This window comes from Eublepharis macularius, chromosome 2 (assembly GCF_028583425.1).
Source record: "Eublepharis macularius isolate TG4126 chromosome 2, MPM_Emac_v1.0, whole genome shotgun sequence".
Classification (NCBI taxonomy): Eukaryota; Metazoa; Chordata; class Lepidosauria; order Squamata; family Eublepharidae; genus Eublepharis; species Eublepharis macularius.
Genome location: NC_072791.1, coordinates 83,923,101 through 83,937,059, shown reverse-complemented (window position 1 = coordinate 83,937,059; position 13,959 = coordinate 83,923,101). Strand labels below are relative to the sequence as shown.

Below are 13,959 nucleotides of genomic sequence, written 5' to 3'. Positions count from 1 at the left end.
CTTAACAGGAATCTACATTTTGTGTGGTTCTGCGGGGTGCCCGCTTGGGACAAGCTGTGCTGACTGATGTACTTCAGGCTGGGTGCATCCCTGTTGTTATAGCTGACTCTTATATTCTTCCTTTCTCTGAAGTTCTGGACTGGAAAAGGTATGTTTTCTGTAGTTTCGTTATTTGTTAAATTGTTTACAACCTACGCGGGTATGCAAGGCTGTAACTGAGTGATCCAGTGCAAGGCTTGGGCAGAGTATTATATTTATACTAGAAACAATACCCGTTGTGTGAACAAATACAACGGGCTCTAGAAAATGGATTCGATGGGCCCCATCCCAGTGGCAAGTGGCCTCCCAGGCTGCGCCTCTTGACCAGCCCCTGCCATCACCCTTGTGGGGCCCCCTTGACCTCCCAAGGCCCTGCAGTAGTTGCAGAGGCAGTGGGAGGCCGCTTCTGCCAAGTTTGGTGTGGAAAGTTGCCTTGAGCAGCTCCTCTGCTAGGAAAAGAGGCGTTCAGAAGCATTCTGCTTTCCCTCTCCCTTCTCTCTACCCTATCCCGCACGGCATTGAGCGGCTGATCCTGGCAGAGTCAGCAACCTGAGGATGGGCCTAATGATCTCATCTAGCTTTTCTTCCCTAGCGCTATTAGTGTTCAGGTAGGCAAAATGATGCACAACTACATGCAAATCATGTTAGGAGCCCTTTATCTGAACATAGAGCCCAAGCTGGCCCAGCTTCTTCTTCTTCTTCTTTTTAACTTCCTTTCTCTGCCTCTGATCTGTTAGTTTAAAGCGGGCTGTTAACGGCTGCGATTGCATTCACTTCCCATTGTACATCCTGGCCAAACAAAATAGATGTCCAGTGCCTTGTGTATTTTCTGTTCAGAGGGAGGAATAGCGAGGGTTGTTGCTGCGGGGGAGAGACGGAGAGAGAAGTGGAAGTGCCAACATGAGGAGCTGCAAAGATTAACAGAGAGAGATACGCACCCGTGCACGCCAACACTCACTGAGGCTTCCCTCTTTTCGCCTCCCCCTCTGGCTGGCTCCCTCCCTCCTCCCCATTTCCTCTTCCTCCGCCTTTTTCTTATGTAGTCCCTGATGATTGGCAGGGCTGACAGTGCTGGGCAGGGCGCTGCCATGGCGACGCAACGACGACACCCGGCAGGTCAATAGAAAAGTGAAACAAAATGCTTCAGCTCTGAACTCACTGTGGATTTGGGGGAAATACAATGAGGCTGTGGTCATTATGGCGATGGTGGCCAAGTCCCTGAATCTGCTTGGGACGGCAGCAGTGATTCTGCTCTACATGCCTTCCTGTGTCTGTACGTGTGCGTGGGAGTGAGTGCGACTCTGCATGGGTGGGCGTGGGTTTGGATGAGGGGCTGTATGTGGATGCACGTGGGGTGCATGAGCCCCCCCAGTCCCTCCACTCCTCTGCTGTCTGTTCTGCAGCTTCCCCTTCTTCTCCATCCTTTTTTGCCTCATCTCCTGCCCAGCTTACTTGTCGTCCTGAGCCTGTGTCCTGCCCGTTTCTTGCCAGCTGTCCGCCAGGTGTTCTGATCTCCTCTTCAGCTTTATTTCTTCCTGCCAAACTTCCCCAGTGACCAGCACCACTACCATTGCTCACACTGGCCTGACACTGCCCTACCAGGGCCCTGCAGCAGCTACAACTGACGATAATGGACTTCTTATCCTGGCGCATGCGCACTCACATACCCCTCAGTGTGCATGTGCCAGGATAAAAAATGAGTCGTTGGCAACACGGTTTGCCTTTTATGTCTTAGGATGGTGTTGATGTGCGTGTGGGCAAGATGGGCTCTGGCCAGCTATTACCATTTAACATATGTAATTGTCCCTCCATTCCTGTCTGCTCCACCCCTAGGTTGGGCCGATCAGTTTGGCTCCACGAGAAAGTGTTATTGCTACAATTTAGTGTCACTAATGAATTGGCAAATTTGGAAGCTTACTTGCATTTCTCTGAAACAAATAGCTGCCCAGCAAGAGCTGGTGATAGAAATAGATCAATAAAAAGTTCTTGTGTGGCAAGTTCTAAAATTCTGCTTGTTTCCTGTTTTGTATTCCTGCCTTAGAGCTTCTGTGGTGATACCTGAAGAAAAGATGTCTGATATGTACAACATCCTGCAAAGCATACCCCAGCGACAGATTGAAGAGATGCAGAGACAGGTAGGATTAATTGAGCAGACATCATGTACTGAAAGGCAGATCCAAAGATGCTGTTCTGCCAGCAGAGTGGAACAACACTTCCATTGGCAGAGGAGAGTTCGGTGGATGATTTTTGCTGATGTTTCCACCTCTCTGCTGCAGCCAATTCTAGCTTCTCCCCACACCTGCTTTTGAGAGAGCCCCCTGGTTCCCAAGAGCAGAGTTTAGGAGTGGGGAAGAAGCTTAGTGGGCTGGAACAGGAGAGGGGAAAGATCTGTATTGCCAGCCTCACTGTGTTTGCAGTTCTTTGGATCAAGTTCATTGTCCTTGGCACCAAAACATATTTTCGTAATTGGCTATTGTGGAAGTGGACATAATGATCTTTACTTTCCATTGTTTAAATGTTTGTAAATTTGTTCAGAGGTGCTGAATATGAGTGTTGCTGTACTATGCAGAGTAGAAATAGTGAAAATCCTTGGACTTCTGTATCATGATTACAGATGGGCACGAATCTGAATACGAACCAAAAAAACCCCAGTTCGTGGGTCGCAAACCTGTGGTTCGTGGAAGCTCGTTTCCACGAACTTCCACAGAACTGGTCTACTGGTTCTGTTTGCTTCGTTTTAAAGGGCAATGTCCCTTTCCGTGCCGCTGCAAAGTGGCAGGGAAAGGGGAAGTTTAAATTGCCATTTCCCTGCTGCTTGGAGTTAGAACTTAAATCACCCTGGGCTTTGTGGACTTTGGGCCATTTAAAGGGCCCTGCCGCTTGCAAGCGGCAGGTCCCTTTAAACTATTAGCTGGAAGGCGAGGGGAGAATCTGCTTGCAAATGGCAGGAAAGGGCTCTTTAAACAATCAACTGCCCCTTTCCCTGCCACTGCTAAGGGACCGGAAAGGGGCATTTAAACTCCATGAACTGGTTCGTGAACTTGCCCCAGTCCATGGGGTTCAAAGTTCCTGGTTTGTGAAAATGCCACGAACCCCATCGTTTGGTTTTATTTGTGGTTTGTGGCCATGTCTAATCATGATGGGTGAACATTGCTGAATTTGTAAAATGTGATTTCCTTCTGCATCCAACATTACATGGAACTTAAATCACACTGAAGTTAATAGAATTCAGTCCAAGTAACTTTGAGACTAAGGTATGTTACATTTAGACCTTCTAGAAATGGGAAGCAGGATTCAAATAAGAAAGATTATTAAAAGTTCCTTGTCAACTTGGAGCTTTGACAATTGGATCTTATCCCTTATGAAAGTTGAACTTGATGGAGTTAGTTGTAGGTATTGCAGTGCACCACAAATTATAGATGTCCATGCTGCTGCAAATCTTTTGTAATTAAGGCTTTCTGTGCTTCTGGTTTTCCACTAAAGTATTGAATTAGTGCAATCCTAAGCAGAGTTACACACTTCTAAGCCTATTGACTTCTATTTGGTTTAGGATTGTACTGTTAGGAAGTTTGTATGGGCATGCATTTCTTGTGAAGATTTGCAGTTCTGCAGGACTGTGTGTATTGTGATTCTGTATAAGCTGTTTTCCCAAGGCACAGAAAACAAGGTTCTGTAGCCAGCTGTTATGTACTAAAGAATGGAATATACCTCTCCTCTTAAATCACTCTTGACCACGACAACAGTCTTTTTCACCACTGTTAGGGTTCATGCAAGTCACAGAATGCAGCTTTTCATTATGTAAAATTTTTATGTAATGCAAAGCGCGTATTGCTGTACTTACAGATAGTGTAAACAATGTCAGGCGTGACAGTTTCCGTATAACAATGTAGTGAACAGAGATTTAAATAAAACCATCTTATGGCCAGTGTAACGTTTTTTTATTTGCCTGGTCATCTGAATCAAGATCTGTGTGCTTAGTGATAAGACACACCATGGATGAATTTCTGAAGTTAATAGACATCTATCAATGCTTGTACAATACAAAATGGAAACAAGGGCTGTCTTGGATAGTAATTTTCACAATATGTAGTCCAGATTCCTGAACCAGTGGAGCATTGCTCCATGTGCTTGCCTCCACATAAACTAATTGTGATAGAATTAGCTTGTTTACACCAAACTTTGTTAGAGGATTGTATCAACACAAAACAGAAGTCCAGTGGCACCTTGAAGACTTGACAAGAACATTTATTGCAGTAAGAGTTTTCTTGAGTCAGAGCCCACTTCCTCAGATAAAAGAAAATCATTTTCCTCATTATTACATAGAAAATTATAGAAGGGGAGGGGGAAAGAGTGAGGAGTTGAGCAAGGAGAGGCTTGCTATCATAAATCAGGCGAGATTCTCTGTGTCCTTGAATTGAACTGATTGGTTTAATTCTTTTATTATTATAAGTGGTCATAACTAGAAAAGTGGAGTACAGGGATGGTATTCAAGTATGTGAAATAAAGCATAAATATCAGGAAACATTCCCAGTGAATACAGAAAGTTTTTTGAGGCTATAGGAATTTTCTTGTGCAATTCTCTTGACCTGAAGTAGTGCAGGAAACTCCAGTTTGCTGTTGGATTACATGTGAGATACTTGGATTACTTTTATCTCATATTACTTTCATCTACATTTTTTGTGATTCTACTGAAATTTTTCCTGTGCTATGAGACTTTACTAATATGTCAAACAGCCAGAAGAGGTCTCTCCTCCCTTGATTCGTGCCAGTTTTTCTTAGCTTTTTTGTTAATGTGGAAGTAAAGAGCTTTAATATTCCAGTGTGATTAGGCTACAAACTGTTACCTTTATTACAACCAAAGCATGGCTTTGTGGTAATCATATTTATTGCTGTAACTGTTCTGATGTCCATCTTAGCTCTTCATATTAGTTTTATTGACTTTTTTCTACAGATGCAAGAGTACTTGCTTCAAGAGAAACAGTGGTCCTTTGCTTGCAGACATGTTAACCATAATAACATCAGTTATAATATAAACCTTGCTACAATGCTTGGCAAATACATGTCTGTAGGTTTGTAAGCATGGCTCCCCCTTATTCCCTTTTAGTCTGGAGAGGATGCAACATCTGGCAAAGATGTAGGGATGAAATTAGAGCAACATCTGTCAGTGTTCTGGAATCAGAGTTGGAAGAACTCCAGTGGTTCATCTAATCAACTCTCCAATTCCAAGTAAGGCTATCCCACACCTAAATACCCTTGACAAATGCATATTTGGCTTTTTTTAACCTCCAAAGAATTAAATTCTCCTCTTTCCACAGCCAGCTTATCTTGCTGAAGCCTTTTTAGTTAGGAAATTTAGCTCAAACCTATTTCTTTATAGGACTATTGATTCTTGTCTTCTGTTATATTCGGAAAATGGTATCCAGCATAGATGCTAAATAGCAAAGTAAGTCTGTGGATTCACATCCTTAGGTTGTGTGAAGTAAACCACCACCTGCTCAACAGCTGTTTGGTTTTTTCTTTCTTTTTTGTTTTTTGACTGTGCAGCAATTTCACAATGAAGTGATGGGTTAAAGATGGCCCTTGGCACAAAGGTTAAAAACATACTTGTTTTCTCTCTAATGTGAAGGAGATGGGGGTGAGAAGAGAGTGCTTGGGTTTGCTGTCATATTGATTCTGCAGATTTTCGTTCTCTGTCCTTCTCTTTTATTTGGACCTATGTGATACAGTGCAAGCATCTATGATTAAACAAAACCACCAGGATAAAAAGTTTCTGGTCTGGCAGGGAGCAAAGGGGAACAGAATAATCTTTTGAGTGAAAACTGTTAGGAGAATTCCAAGTTGGGGCTTCCATTAGCTTGTGGCTGATGGGAGCCTGGATACTTACATGTGAAGAGGAAGGGGGATTTGGAATAATATTCCTTTCCTACAGTTTGAGTGTGATTTCCCCCACCATTACTTGCCTATTTCAGTTTGATCTTTTGCAAAATCTCCCTTTGGGTCACTTATTTATTTAGAGAATTTCTATTCTGCCTGGATATTACTCAAGATAACATATCTGTATACAAAAAAATAATTTAAAGTACTCTAGCTACTTTCAAGATTACTATATTTTAATTCTTAGTCTTGATAGAACTGCTTTTATTTCATACTTGTAGCTTGCTTTTCTTTTTGTTTTCCTTTTGTTTTTATTTTTATCACATATTGCAGTTCTTTAATATTTTCAGTTACAATTTATTTGCAGAACCTCTACTGAATTTGTAGGAATAAGTAATTTTTCTTTACTGTACTGAACATCAGTGGGAGGAAACTACCATTCTGACTCTCCAGCGGACCCCCATATTCCCTGGAAGCCGACCCTAAGAACTTTTGGGTGGGTAGGATTGCCCTGCTCCCTGACGACCAAGAAAGGAAACTTCACAGTAAGTGACAACAAATCTTCCATTCTCTGGTGGTCCTGAGAGTGGGGCAGTCCTCACTTCCAGGACATAAAAAAGCAATGTGCCCCAGTGTGGGTCATCCGGCTTGCAGGCCTAGAGGGTGTGCTGTAGTACTCTCCTGCTGAAGACTGCTTCTGCAGACACCAACTTACCTATCCTACTGTGCCTGGTGAAGGAGTGCACTCGTTTCCAGGTAGCTGCCTTACAGATATCTCTAATGACGGAAAGGATCTGTAGGCTGCCTATATTGCTGCCCCCCTTCAACAATGTGCCATGATGCCTTGAGGTGGCTCCAGACCTCTGGCCTTGTATGCCAGGATGATGCACCCCCTGATCCACCTATTTAGCATGGAAGTGGACACTCTCTGCCCCAAGGAAGATCTAAATGACACAAATAGGGCCTATTTAGTCCTATCCAAGTGGAAGCTCAAAGCTGTACTCACATCAAGGCAGTGCCACTCCCTTTCCTTCTCGTGCTTCAGATTTGTGCAGAAGGAGGGCAGTACTATCTCTTCCATCCTATGAAAATGGAGTTCACCTTCGGGACGAAGACTGGGTCAGGCTGTAATACTACTTTGTCATTGTGAAAAATGCAGAGCTCCGTATCTAGTGATAGGACCTGCAGCTCCAACACCTATCTAGCTGTGATTTCCACCAGAAAAATAGTCTTGAAGGTCAATTCTTTTAGAGGACATGAGGCCATAGGCTCAAAGGGGTCTTTGGATAATGCTCCAAGTACCAAATTAAGATTCCACATGGGAAACTGGTGAACCTGTGGAGGATTTAACAGTGAGGTCCCCTTAAGAATCTCTTGATATAAGGATGTTGTCCTAGAACTCCTAATTGCCGAGATGGTCGCCTCCTGCCATCTAAGGATGCTATTGCTAAGACCTTTATCCAACCCTTCTTGAAGGAAAGTTAGAATCTCCCTAACTGGTACCAATAAGGGCTCCACACCTCTATCTAGGCACAACGTCTGGAAAACCTGCCAGGCATAGTTATAGAACCTGTTTGCAGAGCTCTTCTTAGAGATATTGATTACACCCTCTGCATAACTTAACCCTAGTAGCTGCTTGCACTCAACCTACAAGCTGTGAGGTTTAGCTGAGATGGCTGAAGGTGTGGCATTGTTCCCTGCATTAGCAGATCCTTCTTCAGTGGGAGGTGCCAGGGATCAATGATCAAGAGCCTCTTCAGGTCTTGAAACTATGTCCTTCTTGGACAGAAGGGTCCTATTAGTATCACCTCTGCATGTTGCTCGTCTGAACAACTCTGTAACAGCTATACTGGGGGAAAACAGGAGTTGTTGAGGCCACTTGCAACTTAAGGTGTGTACCCCTATGGCTTGAGGGTCTCTTCTTTTTGAAATGAATCTTGGAACCTGACAGTTTGTGAATAGGTCCACTTCTGCTTTGCTGAATCTCTGGCAGACCAATCAATTCTGATTGGTCCATCACTTTCCAGCTTAGCCAGTCCACCAGGGAGTTGTCCTGGCCTGCTACATGTACTCATTTTAGAGATTAGAGATGATTCTCCGCCCACTTCAGCATGTAGCACACTTCCTCGTGCAGGACTTGAATCTGGTGCCTCTTTGCCTGTTCTCATAGGCCTTGGCTGTCATATTGTCCATCTGTACTAACACGTGACGATCTGCAAGAAGATGCTGGAATTCCACCCAATCCAGTCTGATGGCTCTGAGTTCCAAAAGGTTTATACAGCTGATCATCTCCTCCTTCAACTAGGTGCCCTGTGTCATTCTTTCCTGGGTGTGGGTTCCCTAGCCCCATAGACTTGCATCCATTGTCATCACTGTCCTCTTTGATTCTCTGATTGGGATGCCATAATGGAACTGGATAGGGTCCAGCCTCCAGTTGATCTCCTGTTTGAAGGTCACTGGCAGCTGAACTACTCTGGACCTCTTGTGTGTTATCACCTCTTGGTATGGCAATAGGATTCTGTGGAGTGCACAGGCATGGAACCTTGACCACTGGAGGACATCTTGACAGGATACCATCATCCCTAGCAGCTAGGCTAGGAGCATCACCTCCACATTCTGGCTCCTTAAGACTTTTGTTACCATTATTGAATCTTTTGTTGCCTTTCCTGCTACAGGAAGATTCTGTCTGTGCTGTGTCTATCACGACTCCAGGTGCGCAATTTGGGGGGCTAGATGAAAACTGCTCTTTTCCTCATTGATGCAGAGGAGTTAGCCGTGTTAGTCTGTGGTAGCAAAATCAAAAAGAGTCCAGTAGCACCTTTAAGACTAACCAATTTTATTGTAGCATAAGCTACAGATCTGTATCAGGCATCTGACGAAGAGAACTTGATTCTCGAAAGCTTATGCTACAATAAAATTGGCTTTTCCTCATTGACCACGGTAGCAGGCAGGCTACCGTTTGTTTCACCACTTCACTCCCTGGAGTGGAGATGAAGCCTTGATCAAAATGTCGTCCAGATATGGGAAAAGCAACACTCAGATGAGCTACCAGGGCTACCAGGATTTTGGGTAACAATTTCAGGCCAAAAGGCAGAGCCTGATATTGGAAGTGCCTCTTGTTGTATGCGAAGTGCATGAACGTGTGATGGGCTTCTCATATCGGAACATGTATATAGGCCTCCGAAAGAATGATGAAATCCAGAAAATCTCCCTTCTGAATGGCAGCCATGATGTATTTGAGCGTTTCCATTCTGAATGTTCTTGTTCTGATGCATCTGTTCAACCATTTTAGGTCCAGCATGGCCCTGACAGCCCCATTCTTCTTTGAGACTATGAAGAACACTGAGTACACACCTCAGATTCTGTGTGCTTCTGGCACTGGTTCTATTGCCTCTGTCTAGTAAATGTTGAATGGCCTTTTCCAAAAGTTGGTGTTTTTTCTTTGACTAATTCTTTAGGATCTGAAGGAAACAGTGAATACTCGTTGGTCACTGTATCCAGCATCCACCTGTCACTTATTGTCTGTTGCCAAAGGTTTGCAAAGCTTTGTAAACACCCTCCAATCCCAGTTGTGCTTGTTGTCTCGGCATAGTCACATTGAGATTCCCTTCTTTGATCCCTTGGTGTTCTGACTGGATTTGTAGAAGGAGGAGGATCTACTCTCAAGGTTTGGTCTGCCGTCTTCTCTTGAATGGAATAGCCTGTGTGGTAAGGACGCTTGGATTCTCAAAAGAACTGAAACCTCTTTCTCGATTTCCCTTCCATCTTCTTCGGGGGAGGTCTTTTTTCTTTACTTTGTTTTCCACCAGGTATTTATCCAAACCTCCAAACAGGTTGATGCCTTTGAAGGGGACCACAGCTACTTTGGCTTGGGCCGAAGGGTTCACATCCCAGTTCCTAAGCCAAGTGTTGTGCCTGGCTGTTACTCTAAATGCCATGGCTCTTGCTGACAACTGCAGAGCACTTAAGGATGTGTCTGCCACAAAGGACTATTTACTTGATTTCATCCTTCATTTCTTTGGAGACATTGCTGTTCACTGCAGCCAGGTCTGAGGCCCAAGAATGTGGCTCTAGCAAATAGTGTACCTGCTACCAATGTTCTGAGAGATGTAGTGGAAGCTTCAAAATCCCTGTGCAGAGCCTGTTTGATCCACCTGTCACAGGAGTCCTTGGGCAGACTGTCCGCATTCATAGGCAGCATGGAATTGGATGCCAGGCTGGTCACCAGATCATCCACCAATGGCAGTTTGATACTCTTAGCAGCCTTTGGAACCAGTGAATAAAACTTAGAAAAAATAGGATGGTAAGCTTTGAGTTTAGCTGGAGCTTCCCACTCAGCCTTCATCAAGTTATAAAAGGTTGCTGGGAGGGGAATCCCTGAAAGAGCTACTCCTGATTTTGGGAAGGTTCTCTCATACCCTTGTAGAAAATCTGGATCTGGTTCCACTCCCATTGGCCTTATGGGAAATCTCTAGGACCTTCAGCACTTTAGGGAGCAGTCTGACATACAGCTCCTGGGGGAAGAGCATTGTTTGCATCTGGGTGACTACCTCCTGTTCTGATAATTCCCTTTCCTCCTTCGCTGAAGAAGAATACGATATCTCAGACTCCACAGACTGGAGGCTTAGCAGAGGGTTGTGATCTCTATGGCACTTGGACTCTTCTACTTTCTTCCTCTTTGATCGGGGGGGAGGAGTTACTGTCCCTTTTCCTTTTCTTGGAGCCAGACCCCTGCTTGGTTGTTCTTCCTGAGAGTCCAGTCTGTCTGTGTTCCTTCAGGACCCCCTTGAATTCCTTTCTCATTTCCGTCCTAAGCCACACCAGCAGGTTTGCCTTGGAGTCCTCACTTGACAGGTCCATATCCTGGACCTTCTCCCCTTTATTAGCCTGTTGGGAATCCCAGGAGGAAGTAGAGGCTGGAGAGTTTGGTAAATCCAAATTACAGATTGTACTCGCTGAGTCTTGGGAGGTGGCTAGGCCTGCCTTTGCTGACATTCCTGCCAATAGAAGACTCCCTGCCAAAGGAAAAGCAAAAGTGAAAGTAAACCACAGGAGCCCCAGCCATGGTAAGGAAAAAAGGAATGGCTCCCTTTTATTTGGGACCAGCTGGTTCCAATGCTGCTGCTTCTCTTTTCACCCCTCTTCCTTCTTTGTACAGCTCCCGTCGCTGCTGGATCAGCCTTACCCTGGTTCAGTCAGGGCTGCCGGGGTTGGAGCTACTCTTCTGTTGCTGCTGAAGCCTGCTTCTTCCAAGCCTGTGAGAGCTGCCACGAGTGTCAGTGCTCTAGGACAGGTTGCCACTGACTCAACTATGCCCTCTGGCTCATCTGAGGAAGGGGGATCCTCCTGGCTCGAAGGCTGTGGACCTCAGTGGGAGACTGTGTTTGTGGCTGTGGACCTAGGAGTATTTAGGGCCATCAACTTGAACGCTTGCCACCGCTCCAAAGTGATAGCGGGGGGGGAGGGTAGTACAGCCCTTCCCTTCCCATACAAGCTCGCGGCTGCTACTTCTTTATCCTGGATCGCTGCACTCTGCAGAGTGCTGCTGAAGATGACCTCCTTGGAAGTCAGGGCCAGAAATACTGATGATCCCTGGAACAAGCCCCCTCCCTCCAGGATCAAATCATCTGACTGACCCTTTCTTGAAAGTGGAGGAAATGTATCCTGGAAGTGAGGACTGCTCCACTCCCAGGACTACCGGAGAAAAGTGGTATTCTGAAATCCCTCAACTGTAACAATTTCTTGGTAATTCAGTGACTTTCCATTCACTTTTTTTTTGCTTGCAGACCAAATACATCCTTAGCTCTATACGTATATTAGAATAAATTAGAATAAAGCAGAAGAGAAAATCTAAATCTATCATAGTGCCAAAATACAAACTGAAGGATATTCCTGAAGAATTCAAAGTCCAAGTAAGGAAGAGATTTGCAGTACTATGTTTTTAATTGATCATGAACCAGAAGAACTATGGGCTGAAACCAGAGAGATTATCACAGAAGAATGTGCAAAGACTATTCCTGTAGCCAAAAGAAAGGCGAAGCCTAAATGGATGACTGAGGAAACTCTTAAAATTGCTAAAGACAGATGGGAAGCAAAAGCAAAAGGTGACAGAAATAGAGTCAGAATTCTAAATGCAGCTTTTCAGTGATCTGTATGCAGAAACAAAGAAATCTATTCTAATAACCAGTGCAAAGATATAGAAGAGATCAACAAAAAGGAAGAACAAGAGATCTTTTCCACAAAATCCGGGAAATCAAAGAGAAATGCTGAAAGATCAAAACGGAAATATAGTGTCTGATTAAAATTGTCCAAGATTTTCTATTCCTCGGCTCAATCATCAACCAACAGGGAGACTGCAATGAGGAAATCAGAAGGAGATTGTGTTGGATTTTAGCAAGTGTTTCCGTTTCAGTCGTGAAAGAGTTATAGCGTTTGTGTCATTTACTTAATTAGTAAACTTACTTTGCATGTAACCACTTAGGCCTTGAGCAAGGATTCCCGCCATAGAAATGGGAGTCTCTAAGCATAATGAAGTAGAAAGGATTTTCTATTGGACAACTTGTTTATTGGGGGAGCAATTAAGTGATGCTATATACTGAAGTTTTATTGCTGTTCAGTTTCTTCCACTTGCTTTCTCACTCTCTGTTACTTTTCTATCAAGATGTAGTCAGCTTAGCAATTTATTATTTTCTCGAATGTAACCCTACTTTTATCCTTAGTAAAGTATTCTTACAGAGCTGTACTGGAGTGTGTCTATTCTCATTACTTCCAATGCGCAATCACTGCATAACTGCAAATTTCCAACAAAGGTCATGTTGCCCAGATATGTTAATGAGAATAACTCCATGTGTTAGCTAAAAGAAAGAAAAATTCTATTCCCCTTTTGGCTTTTCTAAGTTTGAAGGCCTCCTCTCTTTGCGCTCAATCCCTCTACTGTGGAGTCTTTGGAGACTGCTTGAGAAATCACCTTGACAACTTCAGCTGGAGGAAAGAAAAGAAAGGCACATCTGAAAAGAAAGAACATCTAAAGTCGCCCACATCAAAAGAAAGATGAGCACTGGAGAAGCCTCCAGTTCAGAAGCAAGCAAGCCAGTGAGATAAATTCCTTTAAAATCCCTGATCTGAATCTGAAAAACTTTACAATCTGAATTAACTGCTTAAAATTTGCCCTCAAAGCAAATAAAATGTAAGACATTCTAACTAAAGAAGTCCCTTCTAGTGAAGATCCTGACTATGAGAGCTTTAAGGAGAAAGATGCTAGAGTGATGTTCATGATTGTCACCAGCGTAAACGAATCTTATAATGCATTAATTGAGCATTGTCAAACAGCTAAAGAATTATATGAAGCTGTCCAAAAGAGGAATCTTAAGAAAACAATCAGATAAGAGAGTTAAGTATAATAGATGCTGCAAGGAAAAGAGAAGCTAACAGCCTAAATGAAAGTTTTCATACTTTCAGAGTGTCAGAAAGAGGAAGCAAAGTTGATGTAATTTGTAATCTGTGTAGAAAGAAAGCCCATTTTGCAAGGGAATGCAGATCAAGAGAGAGTTTCCCCAGAGGGAAGAATTTCCCTAGAGAAGTACAAAGAAGCAACCATTACAGAGGAACACGTGGTCAGTGGACAGTGAGATCGAGGAGTCAGAATGCAGCCAGGGGAACAAACAGAGACAACTTTTCTAGAGCTGATGATAAATGGAATTCTAGACACAATATTTGTATGATCAATGATGAATTTGATGGAGATTTTGAGGAATCTCTGGGCCCTCAACAGTGGGAATGGCCACCACCTATGCCCTGAACAAGAGTGCTTTGTAGAATTTGATGGAATTTGTAGAATTTGACCTAAGATTAATCTCTTCCAAGTTGATGGAAGTGTGTTGCAAGTGGTTGCTATGGGAACTGATTCTAAGGCTAATTGACCTTAATGACTGCCTATATGTACCCCAAGCAACTGAAAGAATTATTTCCCTTGGCAAGATGCTGAATGTCAGGATAAAATTGCAAATGAGCAACACTGAAACCTCAAAGATTATTTTAAAGGGGCAT

The 13,959-nt window shown here is 43.7% G+C and overlaps 1 protein-coding gene across 1 annotated transcript in view; it reads left to right on the top strand.

The window, feature by feature from the left end:
- The window catches only part of EXT2 (exostosin glycosyltransferase 2), a 139,806-nt gene that overhangs the window by 23,032 nt on the left and 102,815 nt on the right, over positions 1-13,959 (top strand). The window contains exons 6-7 of the mRNA XM_054971804.1: positions 9-148; positions 2,081-2,174. Of these exons, the coding sequence (XP_054827779.1) occupies positions 9-148; positions 2,081-2,174 (234 nt within the window). The remainder of the gene's footprint in view (positions 1-8; positions 149-2,080; positions 2,175-13,959) is intronic.